The following is a 22583-nucleotide window of genomic DNA, read 5'->3' as shown; positions in this document are numbered from 1 at the left end:
CAGTAGTTGTCAGAAACAAGCAGGTTTTTATCCTCCCTGGGGCCAGTCACTAGAGGGAGACATAATTGCAATGGGGCAGTCATGACCCCCTGATACCTGCTTGTCACCCCTCTGGGAACCACAACCCGCATGAGGAGGACTCCTGAGCTGTCGTTTCAGGCTGTCTGCAGCCAGGAAGGCAGTGCTGCATTGGTCTATGCTTAGTTCACGCTTTCAAGGTTCTCACCACAAGTATAGGGGCTAGAAACATTTTTTTCCAATGGACAGGTAAGACAGGTAGGATGATTAACACCCCCCGCCTGCAAAACCTGTTCACACCTGTCATCACTCCCAGGTTGATGATGCATTAAGCCATCAGCTTCTTCCTACCCAGCTGAGCTCCCTTCACAGTTCTTATAAACTTTGCTACGTCTTGTGGGACGAGTGGACATCTGAGCCAGATGTGAGGGGCGGGGGCCCTCAGCTAGCTAGATAGCAACATTACCCTTATGATGGCTCCCTCCTTATAGGTCACTGGGACAAGGATGGAGCTGAATTGAGGTGGAGTAGGTTTGCCCATCACCAGCTAGAGCACCTCTAGGCTCCTGCCCGGTGAAATTCCAGGGCACTGCGGGCAGCCTGCAGGGCTGTTTTATTCTGTGATGGTTTTTGGTTTCATCAGCAAACCTTCCCCCATCACTTCCCCTACAAAAAGATAGGGGCAGATTAGCAGATTGTATGGACCCATCACCCTTGCATCTTCACTGTTGCAAGGGATTTTGCACAAGCCTGGCCAATGCACAGAAATTTAGCTATGGCACATGACTCCCTGGAAATGCATGTGATTTAGCTACCATGTGTGATGCTTACTAGGCCATGCATGGGATGCAGCCACATGCCTCCTGCTGGGAGATGCACAGGATGTGCCATTCATGAGAGGCATTGCACTGGGACTCAGGAGATTTGGCTTCAGTTCCTGGATCCCCACAGATTTTCCGTGACACTGGACAGGTCAGAAAATCTCTCTGTGCCTCCATCCATAAAATGAGGGTGATGACACTTCCTGAAACTGTCCTGTCTTTTTAGACACAGGCTCTCCAGTGCAAGGGCTGTCTTTCCCTATGTGATTGTATGATGCCTAGCACGCAGTGGCCCTAAAAAGGCCAGTTCTAAGGCTGGGTGAGCAGGTAAGGCACCCTGGGTGCCTCCTTCCAGGGTTTGGGGTTCCCCCCCCGCCTCCATTCTGATTGGTTGGCTGGTTTTGCTTCACTGATTGGTTGGGCTTTTGCAGGGCGCTGAAAACATTTCCCACCCTGGCTGGCAAAATAACACGGGCCACTCCTGGCCCTAATCTTGGTAAGGGTCTCTAGGCACCAATAATAAATAACAATAATGCAGCCACTTGATTCGCACAGGGAGAGGCATGGGCTGGAGCCACAGAGCTCCCATCAAACATGCAGCCAGTTCTGAATCCACAGAAAATGCAGCTGTTCAAGTCTCGCTGACCCCTATAGATATCTACATGTCTGCAGAGGGAACTGGGACTTGCGAAGTGACGAAAGCATAGGTTGATCATATTAAATGGACACCCTTCCTCCCTAGCACTGATGGGGCATCCTATTCAGGAGATAGGCTAATGATCCCATTGTTCACCCCAGGAGGAAACACCTAGGCAGAAAATCTGGCTCCTTTGAAGCCATGGGACTTTTGCCATGGATTTAAATGGGGCCAGAATTTCATCTAAACAAGTGGAGTTTAAGGCTACAGCGGTGACACTTCTGCGTGTGACCATGTAATTATATCTAAATTCAAGAATTCAGTACCCGGGAAGACACTGGAAATCATTACACACTATGAGCCTGAGTGAGAATGTTATTTCAGACCAATTCTCTTTCTCAACAGATTCAGCTTTATTATTATTTCTTTGTTTGACATGATTCTTAGTGCATCCTTTCAAAGAAACTATCAAACTGTACAAAGAAACAAAGAGACCAAAAGAAGAGGTGAGGTAAAAGAAGAGGTAAAATTGGGTGGGGGCTTTTTAAGTGGTAAGAAACATTATGGAAACTCAATAGTCTATAAACGCTCAAAAGTTGACAAGAGTCCAAACAAATCTCTTTTTTTTCCTTAAAAAAAAGCTGCAAAAATAGAAACTGTAAATTACTGTAATTAGCAGCTACAAGATCCTTTAAAACCGGAACTTGGTTCCTGTGAACATGCCTGGAAAACGAAATGAAAATAAATAAATAAAGTGCCATGGCCTTTGAAATGCAGTGGAATCATCTCTATTACAACAGCAAATAATTGGACCACAGACAACAGAATGAAACAGAAACACAATATCCCGTTGAAAGAGTACAGTATGCTCAGCAAAATGGAGTTCAGTACAATACAAGTGGACAGGAGATAGGTTTCCCACCTGCCCCAGTCACGTAGCGAAGCTTGTATCTGCAGGACTGCTGCTCAGATGGGGCCTCCATCCAAAGCTGCTGAAGTTATGGACACAAAAGAAGCAGTAGGTCAGCTATTTAAGTTTAATAAGCGTCAACAGTAGCGCAGTGTGGCACAGCAAAGCCATATGGAACTTCATTGCAAAACGAAAAAGAAACAGAGGCGACTGCATTTTTAAAAACATTCTGCTATGTTATGAAGCCCCCTGTAATCTCGAATCGCCTTCCTGACGATGCTTCCCAGCCATCTTGCCTTCGCAGTGTTGGACTTAGACATCCAGTTTCAAAACCCTTTTAAAGTTTCCTTATATATATTTATTTATATATATTTATATGTATAAAAACCAAGCAATAGTGCCCGGGATATCACTATTGCCATGCACAGATCACTTTTTGCACATCCATGGTAATAACACTTTTTGATTCTCAGTAAATATCCCGCCGAACCTGTATTATTGCAATATGGAGAATTTTGCTCCTTGATGTTGTGTTTCTTCCTGCTGTTTCATTGTAAGTGCTGCTGGTGCTGCAGACCTGCTGCTGGTTGTTAAAAAGGAACAGATTCTAGACTCCAAGAACTGGTTGTGTCTCCATGTTGCCAGAAACTGCAGGAGTCTGGGAACTCCAGTGACGTAGGGGAGAGCTGCTGGAGAATGAGCATCCCAGCCCTTGTACAAAGAATGTGTCCCTTTATTGCATGCACACAGGGAGCAGGAGTAAAAGAAACACTGAAGGGGGTAACAGATGTGAAGAGAAAGTAGAGAGTCAATGACACTGAAATGTCAGGGCACTGGAAAAAATTTAGCAAAGTGTAAACTAAAGCTTCTTTGATTTCTTCCGCTGGATCAGAAACCACGTCTTGTATGTCTACCGGTTTTGTTCATATGATTTCCTAGGTATAATTGTGCTCATCGATCTAGTCAAGGAGTACTAAGCCTCACTGATTGGTTTCGCCCGCACTAGCGTTACCTGTTAAGTGTTCTGCTCTATAACGTCCTTTTCCACCTTGCTGTGTACAGACAAGTGTCCCTGGCTCAGGGAAGGGCTTGAATGTGTCTTCCGCAAGGAGATGTCATCAGCTTCCACCATGAAAAGGCTGGCTTCGATTTTCTCCAGATCATCCGTTCCAACTTTTATCTTCACGCACAGCAAGTTAATGTACGTCTCGTAGCGGCTCTTCTGCAGAGGGAAACAGAACAGGACAAACAGCTGGGTAATAGGGAAGGAGTGGGGCAAAGATATGCTGAGAACACTGAAGGTATCCAAGAACAAGCTGGGGCAATCATCTATCACCGGCATACAACAATGCACCAGGCGAACCCATTTGCTTTCAGGCAGGGGAACGACATGGATTGACTCAACCTTGTGGCATACAAGCAAAGTGGGAATCAAAGCAAAGAGTGGGATCATTGTTAATAGCAATATGCTTATTCTGTGACCAATGTGCAATAAGCCTTCACCTACCCATAGGTAAATACACCAACACTGCAGTAAAATTATCCAGTAACCATAACAGTGTTTGACTCTAAGACTTGTGATGGTAACTACAATCTGTAGGAGGAAGTATTAGCTCTAATATGATTTTAGACTTAGCTGTGTGCCATTAACTGGTTCATGATTACCCTTAAATAGTGGCTTATTCTCATATTAGTATAAAAAGGAGGGACTGCTCCATTTTCCTTTTGTGCTTCATATTTAATTTCAAGGCTAGATTAGGTCAGTTTTTGCAGTTCCTTGTAATGTGTAGGTCCTTCTGCACCATCTTCACTGCTTTTGCTGGATCTTCATAACCTCTGCGAGCTGCCCAGACTGGAGCGCCATGCTCCCAGGGTGACATTCCCTTGTTTGATGAGTTAACTGATACACGGCGCTGGCTCTCTGCATAGGGGTGAAGTTCAGATGAGGATGGGCCATTCTTCACTCTAATGTCACTCTCAAGTGCTCGGTATTTTCTACCCTAATCCCTCTTTGGGCATCTTTAGTTACTGACACATGTGGCTCCATCCATCAGGGTTTTCCTTACTGGACCTATGCCCAGATACTTTTTCTTAGAGAACCCTGCATTTCAGAACCCAGCAGCGTAGGTGAGAGGTTTAAGTTAGTGGTTCTCAACCATGGGATATGAAGAGGTCTTCTAGGGAGTACACCAACTCATCTAGATATTTGCCTCATTTTACAATAGACCACAAATAAAGCACTAACGAAGTCAGTACATATTAAAATTTCATACAAACAATTATCAGAGGGGTAGCCTTGTTAGTCTGTATCCATAAAAAAAATGAGGAGTCCAGTGGCACCTTAAAGACTAACAGTTTTTGTAAGCTTTTGTGAGTAAAAAACCCCACTTCTTCAGATGCAGATAATGACCTGTTTATACTGCTCTATATACTATACACTGACAAGCAAGTACAATAGTTGTATTTCAATGGATGTATTTTATAATTACATGGTAAAATGAGAAAGCCAACAATGTTTCAGTAATAGTGTGCTGTGACACTTTTGTATTTTTAAGTCTAATTTTGTAAGCAAGTAGTTTTTCAGTGAGGTGAAATTTGGGGATATACAAGACAAATCAGACTCCTGAAAGGGGTACAGTCATCTGGAAAGGTTGAGAACCACTGGTTTAAGCCATTTTTGCCAACAAGGAAGTGTGTCCTTTTCCACTGAGGCAACCGACATTCTGTTTGTGATTGTGGGTCTAATAGATTGTACACAAGGCTAAGAGACCTGGTTTCTGGTCCTGGTTCTGACACTGACTTCCTGGGTAATCTCGGGTCACACCCAGTAAAGCTGGAAGCTCTGGCTCTCTGTGTGCTCTTCCAAGATTGCAGAATTTGTAGGTAGCCTGGAATCCTTGTAGCAGCTCTTGTGCCACTCCTCCTGTCAAATGTAGGGTGTCTGGCTGGTGGAGTGGGGCGTGACCATGGTTTTTCTATACCCAACTATTGACTGGTCCCCTGGAACTGCTGGCAGTTAGTGTAAGTGAGACCAGTTAGACCCAGGACTGGGGGTCTGTACAGGTTTCTTAAAGCCAACCTTAGCCCCCACTCTGGTCCAGACAGAGGGTCTGCCCATCTCCTTCCTGCAGGACAGAGGGACAGTTCAGGTGCCAGGACAGTAGGCTGGGGTTTGATTTCTCTCTTTTTTGTCAGTTTTGAAAATTAATAAAGAAAATCGTTTGTTTTAAATTTCAGTGCCCAAAAGAACATTGCCATCAGTATATACTGCCCTGCCTGTCTCCATGGGCCTTGCCGAGCACGCGCACACATACACACAGACACACACACACAGAACCACACACGCACACAGACACACACCCAGATACATGCAGACACATGCACGCACACACAGACGCACACACATGCAGACCCATACAAATGCACACAGACAGACACACACAGACCCCTCCACACACACGCACACAGACACATGCACATGCACACAGACCCTCCCCCCCCCACACACACAGACACACACCCATACAAATACATACAGACCCCTGCACACACACGCACACAGACACACACACACAGTAGCTATACCAGGCTTATCAACTCCCATCAGATTTGTCCAAGGACTCATTTATCACAAGAAAGACGAAAACTCCCTTACCTCGAATATTAGGTAATGCTCTTTCAGCCTATATTCTTCAGCCTCTTTTGACTTGAGGCTTTTCTCTACAGGATGTAATTTATGCTCTGTTAGTTCATCTGCAATCTGCTTCATCTTATTTTCATGGGACCTCAGCTGTTCCTCCTGTGGAGAGAAGCAAGTCAACTGTTCAGATGTACTAATATGCAAAAACAAGGGCAATGCCAGATTGCAGACGTGGGATTCTTCTTTTCAAGGACGTGCAACATCCAGCTGGAGTTGGGCTTGTGCTCAGTCCTGGAGCCAAATTAATGCATTCAATTCCCAAACTCACCTGAGAAGTAGCAGCCAAAATTTGGGCCCCTGAGGAGGATCAAAACCCATCGATCATTACTCTACCTCTGTAATGCAAACGTGAACTGGGCCGTGTCATTTAACACCTATCCAGAACGGACTGTTTCCTGAACTGAGGTCCAGCTCCTCAATGGGATTTAGGCTCCTGGCATCCATCGAGGAGCTGCCTGTGTCTTGCTCCTTCAGCAGAACTAGGCAGCCCCCTCTGAGCTGCAGGATATCTGTCCTTGTGACATGGTATCTCATTGGCTAAAGGTGATATCCCCCTCCGCGGGGCTCACTCCTGTAGAGGCCAGATTATTGCTCTGTCTCCTTGTTGCTGAGGTGTGTTTGTGTTGTATTCGCTGCTCACTGGAGAGCCCTATACAATGCTACAGTGTGTATTCTCTGTAGAGCAGTGCCAGCTACATGATATCTGCTTCTTATAAAAGCACATTTCAGAGAGCAGATACCTGCCCCGGGAGTAGCTGAGCATTTTCCAGCAGCACTGCCTCCCGGCATTGCCAGACCACTGAACCAGTTTACCCAGATCAGCTGCTCCACTTTCTCCCTGGGGCTCTAATCCCTGATGAGATGGGAGTTTGGAGTCGCCTCAGCTCCTTCGTGGGCTGGCGCTTGCAGCACTGAACAGGATCCTGCAGGCAGAAGTAATGTGCTGGTTTCAGTTCAGGGAGGAAGATCACTGGTAAAGTCTGCGAGAGTTTAGTTACTCTGATTGGCACCATACCAGGAGCAAAGGCCCAAGAACCCCAGGGATGGTTTCACAGAGCAGAAAGGCGGATGATGGCAATGGAGGGGGAGTGGTGGCTGCAGGCAGGACCAGGCTGCTAACAAGGGTCTGTGTCACTCTCGGCTAGGGCTGGCCGGAACACCAGTTCAGGTTCACAAAGGAATGGAGAGCTTTGGCATTTTGTTTTTGTTCTGCACTGGAACCAAACTGAGGCCTTTTGGAATTTTTCATGCAAAGACACGAGAGAGGCCCCGGAATGGCCAGCTGGTTCAGACACTCCTCAGGGAGCTGGGCAACTCATGTTAAAGGGCCTGTTCTGCCTGATCCCGAGCAGGGACTTGAACCTGCATCTCCTACGTTCTAGCCACTGGCTAGAGTCAGCCCCATCTCTCGCTGTCTCTCCTTTTCTCACCTATTTCACTTTGTATAGCTGATAAATATTCATTAGGACAGCAGAGACTGGCACCATAGCCCAAAGGTAAGGGAGCCAGCTGGGACGTGGTTCAGGTCCCTGCTCCAGAGCAGACAGCTGGAGGACTTGAAGCTGGGTCTCTCCTATTGCAGGTGCGGGCCCTGACCACCAGGCTGTTCTGGGGTGCTGCCTCCATCTCTGCCTCCATCTCCAAACTTTCCCATTGCCCGCAGAAAGGTCTGGTGTTGGTGGCACTTTGCAACGAAAAAATTCCTGACCACCTGAAGAGCATGATTCCGAATAGCCCAATGGGCACAGGGCCAGAGGGAGCAGGACAGAACTAGACAGCAATGGCTACAGGATGCTAAGACTGGCTAGAGCTGAGCCCATGGACATGGGAGACAGGCTGATGCAGCATCAAGGCCATGGCAGCAAATGATGGAAGAAAACAGCATGAATAGGGGCAACAAGAATGACTCTGAAATGGATCCTAGACATTACAGATGGAAAAACCCTGCTGGATCACCTTAGAACAAAATATGGCATCTGATTATTAAACTAGTTCTCAATGGGCATCTTTAAGTGCTAGTAACAATAATGTAGTCGGACATTGGCTCTATAAGATATTGACTTGAAAATTAAATGGGTCTATCTTTCAGATGCCATTCCCACAAGAGGCAGAGATGACTTCTGCATGCTGCATGGATTGCCAACCACAGGACAGCCAACAAAGCTGCCTGAAAAATAACCAGATAACCACTCCTGGCTGCACTTTACAAAAAAAGTTACCAATTACTGGGCATTGAGGGCCCAATTTGGCTCCATTGAAATCCACATGAGTTTCGCCATGGAGGTCAATGGGAATAGGGTTGTGCCCTTTGCCCCTGGAAATGGTGAGATATTGGGAAATGCACTGAGCAATGGGTGACACGCTTTCTGAGAAGGAAGGATTTGGGGGCCAGAACAACCAGCCATGAAGCCAGCAGGTTGAGTGTTCTCCTTGAATGTGGCCATGTGCACCAGTGGGCTAATCGGTCACCCTTTAGTAACAACAGGATACTCCGCTACCAAAACACATGCCCTGTGGGTATCTTATTCCTGCTCTGGGGTGGAACAAAGTGTGAGATGCATGACTGGCTGAGCACATAGGCATACCCAGGTTTTCATGAGACCGTGCCCACTCTAACCATGTCCACTGCCCTTCCAGCCTCTATAGACTTAGGCAGGCACCTTTCAGCGTATGCAGGTTGATCCAGCAGTGGCATATAGGTGCACACATTAGGAGTCAGGATCGGACCCTGTGATTTGCCATGGTGTGTGACTGGCCCTCAATCTCAGCCCTGCAGATAGGTGGGTGTGACTCACAGGAAAACATTTATCTGTTAATTGCATGAAGGCTGGGAATGAACCTGAAACAAGCAGCAGATCTACCCTGGCCACATCCAAAAGCATACCCAGCAGCCCCCAGAATCTCATGCTTGGCACTGACCTGCTTTCCAGCCCCTCCCCCTCGTGCATGCATTACCTGGCACAGCTTAGTCATTGAAGATGGCAAGAGGGGACGGCAGAATTTCTTCATGGAGCATATGGCAGCTGGGAAGGCAGGGGCAGAGAAAATGGCAGCCACTAGGTTTATTCTCAGTATCCAGGAGAGCATTTCTTCTTTGCTTCTGTGACGGGGAGAGAGAGTTTGTTTCTATCACTGCGCTCAGCCCTGCATGCATTACAGTTGGTTCTAAGGCAGCCCGTTCTCATGCAGCCTTGCTTTGAAGCCCTGTTTTTCTGCGTTCCTTGGATTTGTCAGGTTTGGAACTGAGCAGATTACCAGCTAATTGGAACTGGTTCCTTATTGTGTACGGGATTGTCAGTTTTGTTTCCCTTTCCCCCTGTAAATTGTCCCAGTGAAAGCCACTAAAACTCTAGCTCTCTGCCTCCAGTTTGTCCACAAAGACTGACCTACGCCATTCGGTTTTATCCCCAGGCCATGCAGCAATGCCAGCTTCCCATCTATGGGCTCTGCCCTGGTTCTGCACAGTCTGTCTCCTGGGCTGAGAGGGGAATTGAGTCTACGGTCCATTCAGTTCCTGGCTTTTCTGATGAGACAGCGAACAAAGGCGTGGAACATTGCGGATTGTGGTGGGGATTTTAATGCTGTGGAATCCTGTTCACTATGGACTCACTCCAACCGAGCAGTCAAGAAGATCGGTTGGTCTCAGCCCTGGTGATCGCTACCAACCTGGGCTAGATCCAGACAGACGACCCTAGGGGTGACAGACTCCATTTTCCTATTAGCAGTTGCCAGAGGCTTTAATCACATAGAGCCTAGGAGAGGCAAAATCGCCACAGGATTTGAGCACCTACTGAGGGGTTAGAAACAAATAAGCACAGCCGGGAGTGTGAGCTCTGGCTTACCTGATCACCCACGGCTGGGCCAGTCCAGTGAGAAATACATTCCATTTCCCTTCAAGTGAGGTCATGGAAGCAAGACACATTTGTAACTGAATTGGGCCTTAAGCATGGAATGTCCTGCCAAGTCATCCAAAAGTGCAAACCTAACAATGAGCTCTGCTGTAGACCCTGCCTCCTGCCAGGTGGGCATGCATCCCGGCGACTGTGTGCTGTCCGTGGTAGCTGAGGGCAAAGCACAAGAGGGGCAGAGAAGTGCGCCACATCCCAGAGCCTTATCCCGATGCTGCAGTTCCCCAAGGCCTGATTCTGATCTCACTTGCACTGGTTTTATGCTGCTGTAACTGCAATGGAAGTTACGCCTGATTTGCACTAGTGTAACAGAGATCGGAATCAGGCTCCTGAGTCTGTGCAACTGGGCCGGGACCTCTGGCTTCTGTTCTGACTGGAAATACACTGTAAACAGCCTGATTCTCCCAGGCCTTGATTCTCATCTCCCTTGCAGCAGTGTAAATCAGGAATAATGCCATGGAATTTGGTGGAGTTACCCCAGTGTAGAACCAAGTAAGTGAGACCAGAATCAGGCATACAGCATTGTGGCCCTTCGCCTTTTGGTTCTGAAAGGAACCAGCAAGTGCGGAGGCTGGAGAAAATGGCCCCCCTACACAAATGAAAACAAGACCAGAATAATGAACTGACAAGGAGTTGGGGCCTAGTCAATAGTCCTGCATGTGACTGTGGGCTCAGCACAGGCCTCACCAGATCTGGGAACTGATAAGCCCAATGACTGGAGTGGGGCACTCATGTCCTACAACCCTAGGGCTAGATCCTTCCTGAGCTCCTTACTCTTCTTCTGCTCAGTCCTCAGGTGGCTAAACCCCATCTGAAGTCAGTGGAATGGTCCTTAAGTCAGGGCTAAGGAACAGCTGAGTAAGGAGCTCAGGATCTGACTCCTACACATCAAGGATTGTCCACTACTTTGCACCATCATTTTCCCCTGTGCAAGGTGATTTAAAACACGACCATTCAATTTGATCCCTTATTACACCCCCAAAAACTGCTGGTTCCCAGAAACCAGCCTTGAGTCCCAGCTTGGTATTGTTCACATAAGGAATAAAATCAACCAAATGGGAGTCACCTGGACTGCGCTACGGTACTCACGGAGCTTGGAAGAGAAAAACTCTCCAGTCGGCTGTCTTCAGCTTGAGCACGTTGGATTTTTTGCTGTAGTCAGAGGCTTTGGTGGCTAAGGCATGGTGAACTCGGATGGCGTTTTTCAGATCCACTTCAGAGAGATCTTTGTCAGGTTTATATTCATCCTGTCACAAAGGAGCATTCATAGGATAATGACAACTCCGGCATCTGTAGGTTTCCTTAACAAACCTGCCCTTTTCTCTATCCTGTGCCATAATGACAGAGTACCGAGACCAGGAAAAGGCTCCCCTCTACAGTAAGTGCTCGGGATGATAATGCTAATAATTAACAAAATTCTGGCACCTTCTTCCATCATTACATTCACCAGGAAACTGTCAGGTGCCACATACCCACAGCCTGTCAGAGAACGGACAATATGGAGTTACATCCTGAAATTTTTACTCACATGAATAAAGCCCCTTGAAAGTGAAAGGAACTGATTTTCAGCTGCTGTAAATTGGCTTCAGCCCATGGGCTTCTGGAGCTACACTGATTTACATCAACAGAGAAGATCTGGCCCAACGCTTTCCCTTGCAATAGGAGGAAGCGCAGTATTAACCATTTGGAGCTGAAGGGATCTCTCCATTCAGATGTGCATTGAGAGTCCCTGCACTACGTTCAGACACAACCCAAGAAAGCTGACTGGAGGTCAGGTTTGAATTGCTTACCCTCCCCTCTGTGTCTTGCAGCTCTCTAAATATTAGCCCCGAGATGTTCATGCCACTTTAGTTGGCATGTTCCTTTGTGTAATCCAATACAGGAGCCCTGGCAAATTGCAACAAAGTCATTTCACTCCCTTGGGGCTCAGAGAGTTTTCCCAAATGCAGGCGATTTCAAAACTAATGAAAATAATCATAATAAATAATTAATATATCCGCATTGCTGTTGCCACTTTTGTCCTCAGATCACACAGTGCCTTACAAAGATGAGAAATTAACCCCTGTGCATTTAAATTCCCCTTCAGTCCTCAAAATAAGGCGTATATGGACCTTGACCGGTGCTGCTTGACCTCTGCCCAGGGATGAATTTCACCCTTTTAATGCATTAAGTCCCACTCACAGTGCAGCCCCTTTAGACCACAGCTGTGCACGGCAACACTGTACAGCTGTTTAGGACAGGAAGTGAGGAAGTAAACCGTATCCAACTGAAGCTGCCGGGAGTGTTCGGGAGGAAGAATGTAGTTACCCTGGCCAGAGTGTGGTAACCCCACTGTTCTTATGAGAACAGCCAGGAGATCTTGGATGACAGAGAAAAGGGATCTTGGTTTTATGGCTCAACAAGAGATGACACCTCCAGCAGCACTGAGTCCCCAGCACTTTGCTGGGACACTGAATAAGAAAGAAAGGAGCCACCTCATGAGTCAGCAGCACCTACAGCAGCGGTGCCCAAACTTTTCCTGTCACCCCTCCCCCTCGCCAGTAATGGACTCTGTCCATGCCCCCCCATTACTGCACGGTTGGCTCAGAAGGTGGAGCCGGGACGGAACTGGGGATGGGGAGGAGTTGGGGCTAGAGGGGGAGCTGGCCTCGGGGCGGAGCGGGAATGAGAGCAGAGTTGGGCTGGAGGTGGAGCAGGGAGTGGAGTGGTGCTGCGGCTGGGGCCAGAGGTGGGCTGAGGGTGGAGCGGAGGGTGGGCTGCAACTGGGACTGGAGCAGGGCTGGGTGGCGGAGTGGGGCTGGGTGGCGCTCCCTCCCTGCCCCCCGGGGCTAGCCTGGGCCCTGCTGTGTGCCCCCCCCCGAACATGCTTTCGTGTTCCCTGGGGGGCATGCCCCACAGTTTGGGGCCCACTGACCTACAGTATGATATGCTCTTTACAGGTCTGCTATCTAAATACAGATCAAATCCACTTAGCTTGTGAGTGCTCATGGAATCACACACCGGGGTGTGGTTACAGGGAAGCTAAGGGGATGCCTACACTGCAGTTATACACCTGTAGCTGGCCTGTGCCAGCTGACTTGGGCTTGCTGTCCTCAGGCTAAGGGGCTGTTTAATTCCAGTGTAGACATCAGGCTCGGCCTGGAGCCCCAACTTTGGGACTCTTCCACCTCACAGGGTCCTGGAGCCCAGGCTCCAGTCCGAACCCACATCTAAACCACAATTAAACAGCCCCACAGCCTGAGCCTGAGTCAGCTGGCATGGGCCAGCTGCGGGTTTTTAATTACAGTGTAGACTTACCCTACGAGCAAACAGGAAACACAGACAGGCAAAAGGCAACATAAAGGGACAAAGGCTCAGATCCTCAAAAGCATTTAGATGCCTGTCTCCCATTGATTTCCAAAGAATAAACATCTGCTGAGTAGGGACATAAAGCTGATGGGTAATTTCCGACACTTAAAAACTCATTTTCGGTCTTTGTTAAACTACGGCTGTGAAACATGGACATTCAAACAATTGATAATAATGAAACTACAATCCTTCCAGCTGTGGTGTTATAGACCGTGGACAGACCATGTCACCAAGGGAAAAGTATTGGAGATTACTGGAATTCAGCAAATGCTTGTCAGAGATCTTGTGAAAAGAAAAGTTCAGTGCGCAGGGCACATTTTAAGGGGTTCGGTGGGCAATGTGTGCTGAAGGGGCACTGGTGGCAGAAGAACAGGGGGCAGAAAAAGGAGATCTTGGATGGACAATGTGGTATCCTGGGCGGATCAAAAGGACCATTCATCCACAAGGAAATTGGTAGAGGATTGCACAGAATGGGCTGCCATGGTTGTGACCCGCTGCCACAAGGAGATGCCACACAAGAAGAACTCCCATTGGTTTCAGCAGGAGCTACATGCCTTTGAGGAGCCAGGCCTACTCACTGGGGAAGTCTAGTGAAACACTGAGATTAATTACTGGAGGAGGGGATGATGCAAATGGAGGATGGTCTGCATACAGCTGGCTTGGTAGGCCATATGCCCTCTTCTTTAGGTGCCTCTCTCCTCTTCCCATAACAATGCCTTTGAGTAAAAGCACTACAACCTCCTGGTTTTGCCATCACACAGTTGCTGTAAATGGACATAGCTCAGTAAAGGCATTATTAAAAACTTGGCTTTGGGCACCAAGCCTGAAAATGCTTTCCACACGTGCTTACCATTAAGTGCCCCTGATGCCAGGGGCACTGCTCCTGTGCTGAGAGTTGGGGGCAGATGTATCCATGGCCAGGCTCAGGGCCTTAGCTGGAAAAGGGGCTGCCAAGGGTCCATTGGTGGTTTCCATCTTGTAGTGTTTAAGGCCAGACAGGACGTCCAGATCAGCTAGTCTGACCTCCTGGAGATCACAGGGCTCTAAAGACTACCCCCAGACCGAGCTAACAATCAGATTGAAAGCACAGTATCTCCGCCCTCGGGAGACTAAACTATTGTGCACCACAGGCAGAGAACAGGAGGGACCAAGGTGCACCAATGTGCGAGGCTCCCTGAAATGGCAGGGAATTGATTAGGTGAGATATAATCTATATGATCCTGGCAAGTGACCCAGAGGCCCCATCTCTGGTGTCTCAAGGTGACTCTCACAACACATCACATTAGAGGCCAAAATATATTTTTCCCTAGCTCCCAGAGCTACCTATTCAACATGGGATGAAAAAATAATTCTGTGTTCTCTCTACCACTGACATCATTGCCATTCTGTGCTCAGAACCCAGCTGCTCTCCTATACCTGCAGTGGCTTTGCAGGGCTAACAGGAGTACCAGCATCTTTGTGCTTGGGAAGTAGCAGCAGTGCCAGACAGTGAGCAGATGCCAGATGTTGAGTGAGCAGGGTCCATTAATACAGAGCTGTGTTTCTGACTGTAAAAGTGCCTGAAAGCAGCTTTTCTGAAGCAGTCAGCACAAAAATATCTGGTTTGAAATGTTGCTACGTGTATGAGCACATACACCACGAGGCCTCGTGTGATGAGATGCTAAAAGGAACCATGCCAAGAAAAGTCTGGCAGCAAATTCCTACCTTGAGGTGGCTGACTCCTTAAAGGTGAACCGCAAAGAAAATCTCAGTATTGCATCACCTTGGGGCGGAAGGAGGCAGGGACCTGGCTGCATACTGCTGAATGGGATGCAATATTGAGGGGCTTTTCCCTACAGTGGTGACTTAGTGTGTGGCAATTTGATTTTCCTAAAGAATTCTAACATCACAGCACATCATGGGGCTGGTTTAAAATGATTGCAGTTTTTTTCCACCCTAGAGCTGCTGAAATCTCATGTAACAAAACCATGTAACAAACCATGGCCATATCCATACAGAGCTGTGGTCGACAACAGGAATTGAATCCAGGACCCACAGCATCAAAAAGGCCAGTGTCTATGGTCTGAGCTAAAAGAGCACAGGTTTGCTCATAAGTACATTGTATTTTGTTATAGGAAGGGATACAGCTGATCAGGAACTGTCACTATGATTTTCCAATGTAAAATGCGGTGTCTCCAAAATTGAATTTTTTTGTGGGAAATTTTGCTGAATTCCATGGGAAGTTTTGCTGAAAATTTTCAATGTTCTGTTAGGAAAATCTAAATGCAATATTTTGTTTAGCGTCAGTTTGACCTGAATTGGAATATTTTTAAATGAATTTAACCAGAAAGGCTTCCTTTCAAATTAGATACTACAACTTTCAGATACTATGGTAATAAGTATGGTATAAGAACCTGCATAGAATAGAAATCAGTTTAAAAAAATTAAACTGCATTTCTCTAGTGCATTGCTTTATGGGAGTTGTCATTTGGGCCCCCATTGTCTCTGATGAGCAAGGCTGCTGGGAAGATTACACCTCCCACAACGCAATGTGGAACCAACTGCTCAGTCGGCCAGATAGACAACCAGAGTGAGACATGACCACACACAAGGCCAATGTACTATATATACATTTTCATGAACTTCAAAAGGTCCAGGGAGCTACCCAAGTGTTCAGATGCTTCTCCAATACTTAAAACCTTTGGGTCTGCAAAACTGGGTTGGGAATCTCACAAGAGCAGGATCTCTAGTGAGATTTCCAGTAGGGCCGGAAATATGGCAAGAATAACTTCTTTGGTTATTGACACATCTGCTTCCAGTCCCTGCAGAAACAAGTGACAATGAAATTACAGTGTGTGTGTGTGTGTGGGGGGGAAGTCAAAGGGATAATCTTAAAAAGAAAGTGCGACGCTGTTCTGAAAAGGGGACTGTAACGCGAATGTCATTGGCTTCCACATTTATTGTCCCTTGCTGATTTCAGCATCAAATGTGCTTACTTCACAAGTCAAAAGATAGTTTTTCCGACTGCTGGCCCTGGGGTTTGAGTGTGAAGCTAGGTCATTTCTGGCTTGTGCATCATCATCGATGGTAGGTTCTGCATTTGGAAGTTAGGGCCAGATCCTGCCAAGTATTAGCTCTTTGGGGCCACTCTTTGTTATACGTGTGTAAAGCAGTTAGTACAACAGGGCCCTGATCCCTGACTGGGGTACATAGATGCTATCACAACAATAATAATAATAGATAATAATGGAATCCCACTGAAGTCATAGTGTCTCGATGTCACCCTAAATATACACATAGTCATATGTCTTTGTAAGACTGGCTAAGTAATAGACAATTTTGTCAGTGATGCATGAGGGAGACTAGAGTGCTCTGTCTCCCATAGCTCTGCTGGCTCTACACAACGAAGAGGAGTAATGTGCAATACAAGTTTAGTTATAGAGGGCAAATCAGACTCAGCATAGATCGGACAAGGTTTGTAAAATGCCATGTTCACACAGACACCGTCTAGAGTTGGACTACACGATAATCCTGATTCACCAAACCCCTATGCTTCTGTTTGACCTTAAACACAAATGCAATCCCACCCCAGTTCAACAAAGCACTTAAACCCTGATCCAAGGCCCACTGAAATCAATGGAAAGACTGTCAGTGACGTCAATGAGTTCAGGCCCCTAATACCATTTTGAACTTGGATTTAAGGTTAAACACGTGCTTAATCGCTTTGCTGAATTGAGGCCTGTAAATCCAAAAATTTAGTAGCAATCCTACTCAGTAAAAGATTTAAGGGTGGCAATTTTGCAACAGAAAAGCTTCAAAAACAGACTCCAACGGGAAACTGCTGAGCTTGAATTAATATGCCAACTAGATACCATTAAGTTGGGTTTCAATAGAGACTGGGAGTGGCTGGGTCATTACACATATTGAATTTATTTCCTTAAGTTAAATATCCTCTCACCTTCTTGTCAACTGTCTAAATGGACCATCTTGATTATCACTACAAAAGTTTTTTTCTCCTGCAGATAATAGCTCATCTTAACTAATTAGCCCCTCACAGTTTGTATGGTAATTTCCTACTTATCTGTATATATATATATATATATATATCTTACTATATGTTCCATTCTATGCATCCAATGAAGTGGGCTGTAGCCCACGAAAGCTTATGCTCTAATAAATTTGTTAGTCTCTAAGGTGCCACAAGAACTCCTGTTCTTTTTTCAATCAGTGTTTTTATTTAAATTTCAGTGAAAACTGATAGATATTCAGATCGAAGCATTCCTTGCAGCCTTTGGAGGAGTTTCACGCAAACATTCGTGCTGGTTGGTGCATCATCATCAGCGTTGTTGTAGCTGTGGTAGCACCTTTCTCTTGCAATTTCATACCTCCCTTTTTGCACTTGTGCTTTAGTTACAATTTCCAGCAATACAGCCAATCTTACACTGAAAACAAGCTGAAATGCCAGTATTTTTCACTTCCAAAATGACCTAGTTTTTGTTTGGAAACTGGCTTTTTCCTTAATGATAAATAGGCCAAGAGTTGGTGAGAATCTCTCTGAATTTCAGCAACCTTTTCTGTTAGAATGGGGTCAGTTTCCAGTTTGAAATGCCCCCAAACGATTGAATGATAAGGAGTTTATTTCATTTTATCCTAAATATTTTACGGGCCTTTATTTCGTGGGAATGAGCTTCAGGGTATCTCGTAGTTTATCTCATCCACTTTCCCTTTCCCTATTCTATTCAGAAATATTAAAATGCTTTAGAAAGACAATGTGGGTGCGGTAATACCTGTAATTGGACTAAATTCAGTTGGTGAAAGATTCAGGCTTACCCAGAATTCTTCTTCAGCTATGTGTAAGCTCAGAAACTTGTCTCTCTCTCACCAACAGAACTTGGTCCAATAAAAGCTATTACCTCACCCACCTTGCCCCCGTAAAATCCTGGGAACAACACAGCTACAACAACTCATTGGCTCACATTCTCCGCCGTGCCCAGTTTGTGCTGGGTGTAGCTGAGGACGGTGCTGGGACCATCGGGGAATCAGCCAGCCATTCCTCTTTGCCTGGTACGCTCTCTACAGCGACTCCACATCTGCTGGGACTCCAACACAGGAATCCCTAGTTTGGAAGCTTTTTGGCCCCTTTGCCCCAACTGAGGAGCTGGATAGGAAGAGAGAATCAGGTCTGCTGAGCCTGATTCCGCTTTCTCACACAGTGATGAAAGTCAGGAATAACTCCAGTGTGAGGCCAGAATCAGGTGCTGTTACTATGGAGATGTAGCTCAGAGAGAAAAGGGACAAGAGCTTCTCATGATCCAATCTGCTGATGGGGTGTGGATAGGCTTCCCACTGACTAAGACTCTGAGGGTACATCTACACAGCAACCACCCCCACCCCAACCCCCAGCAGCGAGTCTCAGAGTCCAGGTCAACTAACTTGGGCTCATGCTGCGGGGCTAAAAGTAGCACTATAGACATTTGGGCTCGGGCTGAGCCTGCGGGACCCTCCCCACTTGCCCGGTTCTCAGAACCTGGACTCTCTCATCTCTCCTCACAAGCCCGAGTCAGTTGTTAGAGGAGCTAAGACTCGCTGCTGTGGCTCTGATTTCACCATGTAGACATACCCAGAGGCTCATCTCTGCCCTCGCTCTCCCGTGCTGGGAACAGAATTTGTGCCTCCTGGGCTAGGTTTCCTGAAGTAATGCCCAGCCTGCTGATTCTGTGGCTTAGAGGAGTTTTACTTACCTTCCAGCCTGCTCTCACCCTTTTACAAGGAATTTGAAAACTCGCCCTTTTAAACATGCTCAGTACTGTATCTGAACAAGGGAGCGCCTCTGTAACCTGAGTGCCCACCTGTACAGGCATCGGTCAATTACTGAGGAAGCACCCCCTCTCCTGCCTAGGCCAGATCACCAGATCCACTCTGAGGAGGAAGGGCTGCAGGATCAGGCCCTCTGGACGGTCTCCAAACAAGCAGCTCTTAAAAGCAGTCCTACATAATAACACTTAGCTCTTCACACACAGCCATTAATCCTCTCAACACCCATGTGAGTGAGGTAATTATGGTTTATTATCCCCATTTTACAGCGGTGAAATTACCTGCCAAAGGCCATACAATGAGTCAGCAGCACGGCAGGGATTAGAGCTCAGGAGCTCTCCGCTTGTTCCTCAAGACCCACTAAAGGATCAAGAAATTGCTTCTCCAAACTATGCTCGGACATGCCAATCCAGCAATTAACAGGAGGGAGTCAACAACATGTGCTATCACTGAACCATTAGATCTATCTATCTATCTAGGACAAGGTGCAAGAGGTAATCTCTTTGATTGGACCAAGTTCAGGTGGCGAAAGAGACAAGCTTTTAAATGACATATAGTTCTTCAGGTCAGGGGTAGCTTGAAAGCATGTCTCTTCCATCCACAGAAGCTGGTCCAATAAAAGAGATTATCTCACCTACCTTCGCTTTCTCCTACATTGTGACCAACATGGTGACAACAACTCTGAAAACAACAAAGGAGGGTGTGTCTCTCATTACCATACTAACTGCACACCAGGGTCCAATGGGACTCTCTGTTCTTAGTACCTCATACACAGGACCAGATCCCTACTCCCTGGCCCAGCCTCTTTGTGCTGCGAGAGTGGAGTGAGCAGCTGGGGCTCGTCATTTTATAAGAAAATCCCTGGGTGACGTAGAGTCAGCTACGTTGGCTTTGTCCCACCTCTTTCTGGCTCCCCTCCAGTGCTGGTGGTATGATAGGGGCATGGCTGGACCACCTGAAACGCCAGTGATCCAGGACCAGTGGAAAGGCCCTTCGGTTTCCATTGCAGCTGGTGTAAATTAGAGCCACCCTGAGGCTGCTCTAACTTATGTCCCAAGATCAAAAGAGAGTGGAGAATGCTCTAAACCTGTTGCCATCTTCACTGATGGGTCCTGAATTGAGTGTAGCTTGGCTAGATGCGGCCCTAAAGGTCCACTTGTGTCCCTGACTGTGCATACACAGCTCCCCACTGCCTCTCCTGACAGCTAGTCTGGTGTTGCTGAGGGCAGAATCTGTGTTCCTTATTGTCATCATGGTCTGGAGGCTGGTAATATCCTCTTCACTACCATTTCCCACGGCTTTGTAGCCAAACATATCTTACCCCATTGTTATCTACAGCCAACTTGCTGCAATGTATACTTATTAATACCTTGGCAACATTGCCTATTGGGTAAAGCATAGAACTGAGCATCAAGAGATCCCAAATCTTCTAGAAATGCCCAATGTGACGGTTCAGTGACTTGCTTCAAGGTCACAATTGGGCATTTGTAGAAGAACTGGGAATCTCTTAACTCTCAGTTATGTGTTTTAACCACTAGGCAATACCTCCATTATATTAATATGCATAGATTGTTCAAGTACAGCAGCACAGTGGTGCAGGGTCAGGTAACTGTGGGGCTGCTGCTCTTAATATGTGGCATCTCAAAAGGACACCAAATGCTCTTTATAAATATAACTGGTTTATAAACTATCCATGGAGATCACTTCGTACTCTGTGAAATGCAGCTACCTCTGGGGTGAAATGTGGCAGCTACTTAACAGCACACGGCAACTATCTGCAACCATTTAGAGTGAATGTGAATAAGAATGCCATAGCAAACCACAACTGCAGCAAAGAATTGTAAATAGGCAGATTTCATTTATCCCTACTGGTGCCTACCCAGGACTTTGGGGTTAATATCGCTTATGAACTGCCATGGGATCATGGATAACTACAAGTGGCCCTGACCTCAGCTTTTCCATCCCTACCAAAAGAGAGCATCTTCTCTAGCATGGTGACCCTTCCCTTAGTTCCATGTGGGGGACTGGCTGAGTACTCACTAAGAAGGAGGTAGCTAACATCACCTCTTCCTGCAGTTGCCACAATCTCCCTCCCCAAGAGCTGCTCTAGCCAGACTCTGCTAAGCTGGAGATCTGCTGCAGTCCCAGCTGATGGCAGCATGGATGCAAAAATCCAAACTGGCTGAGAGCAACAGGCACCAATCAATTACCATCAGCCCCTGCCAGATCTCCGAGAGCCCTGTCACACATACTCCAGGATCACCACCAGCACCACACAGAGATCGTCAGGGTGTGAGCATGGGGCTGAGTCACAACTTCATGCTGCCCTGAGGGGCCCTCGTGCCTCTCTTATATAATTCACAATTTGTTTACTTCTGTTGTGTTGGAGACATTAATGCGACACACGTGGTTGCCTACCCACAGGAAGTGCCCGAGAGGCAGACAGGAGGATGCCACTGGTGACAATACCAAAGGGCACCAGGAGTGGGGTTCTACAGCTGTTCTCTTGTCATGGATGGTTATAAACTGTTCAGGAAGGACAGGCAGGGCAGAAAAGGTGGGGGAGTAGCACTGTATGTAAGGGAGCAGTATGACTGCTCAGAGCTCCGGTACAAAACTGCAGAAAAACCTGAGTGTCTCTGGATTAAGTTTAGAAGTGTGTGCAACAAGAGTGATGTAGTGGTGGGAGTCTGCTATAGACCACCGGACCAGGGGGATGAGGTAGATGAGGCTTTCTTCCGGCAGCTCACGGAAGGTACTAGATCGCATGCCCTGATTCTCATGGGTGACTTTAATTTTCCTGATATCTGCTGGGAGAGCAATACAACGGTGCATAGACAATCCAGGAAGTTTTTGGAAAGCGTAGGGGACAATTTCCTGGCGCAAGTGCTAGAGGAGCCAACTAGGGGGGGTGCTTTTCTTGACCTGCTGCTCACAAACCGGGTAGAATTAGTGGAGGAAGCAAAAGTGGATGGGAATCTGGGAGGCAGTGACCATGAGTTGGTTGAGTTCAGGATCCTGACGCAGGGAAGAAAGGTAAGCAGCAGGATACGGACCCTGGACTTCAGGAAAGCAGACTTCGACTCCCTCAGGGAACGGATGACCAGGATCCCCTGGGGGACTAACTTGAAGGGGAAAGGAGTCCAGGAGAGCTGGCTGTATTTCAAGGAATCCCTGTTGAGGTTACAGGGACAAACCATCCCGATGAGTCGAAAGAATAGTAAATATGGCAGGCGACCAGCTTGGCTTAATGGTGAAATCCTAGCGGATCTTAAACATAAAAAAGAAGCTTACAAGAAGTGGAAGATTGGACAAATGACCAGGGAAGAGTATAAAAATATTGCTCGGGCATGTAGGAATGATATCAGGAGGGCCAAATCGCACCTGGAGCTGCAGCTAGCCAGAGATGTCAAGAGTAACAAGAAGGGTTTCTTCAGGTATGTTGGCA

General features: G+C 47.0%; 1 protein-coding gene across 4 annotated transcripts in view; it reads right to left on the bottom strand.

Annotated features, from left to right (window-relative positions):
* Positions 1-1878: 1878 nt before the first annotated feature.
* The window catches only part of PSD2 (pleckstrin and Sec7 domain containing 2), a 148228-nt gene continuing 127523 nt past the window's right edge, over positions 1879-22583 (bottom strand). For 3 of the 4 annotated variants that reach the window (XM_073356046.1, XM_073356047.1, XM_073356045.1), the window contains exons 12-15: positions 11084-11241; positions 9042-9186; positions 6042-6185; positions 1879-3608 (exon numbers count right to left, since the gene is read on the bottom strand). In XM_073356046.1, coding sequence (XP_073212147.1) covers positions 3402-3608; positions 6042-6185; positions 9042-9186; positions 11084-11241 — 654 coding nt within the window. In that variant the 3' untranslated portion in view covers positions 1879-3401. Of the gene's footprint in view, positions 3609-6041; positions 6186-9041; positions 9187-11083; positions 11242-22583 lie in introns of those variants that run through there. The other variant, XM_073356048.1, reaches the window with a different exon arrangement.

The sequence above is a fragment of the Lepidochelys kempii genome, chromosome 8, assembly GCF_965140265.1.
Source record: "Lepidochelys kempii isolate rLepKem1 chromosome 8, rLepKem1.hap2, whole genome shotgun sequence".
NCBI classification, from domain to species: domain Eukaryota; kingdom Metazoa; phylum Chordata; order Testudines; family Cheloniidae; genus Lepidochelys; species Lepidochelys kempii.
The sequence above is the reverse complement of the archived record's forward strand: the minus strand, read 5'-3'. Positions and strand labels throughout refer to the sequence as shown.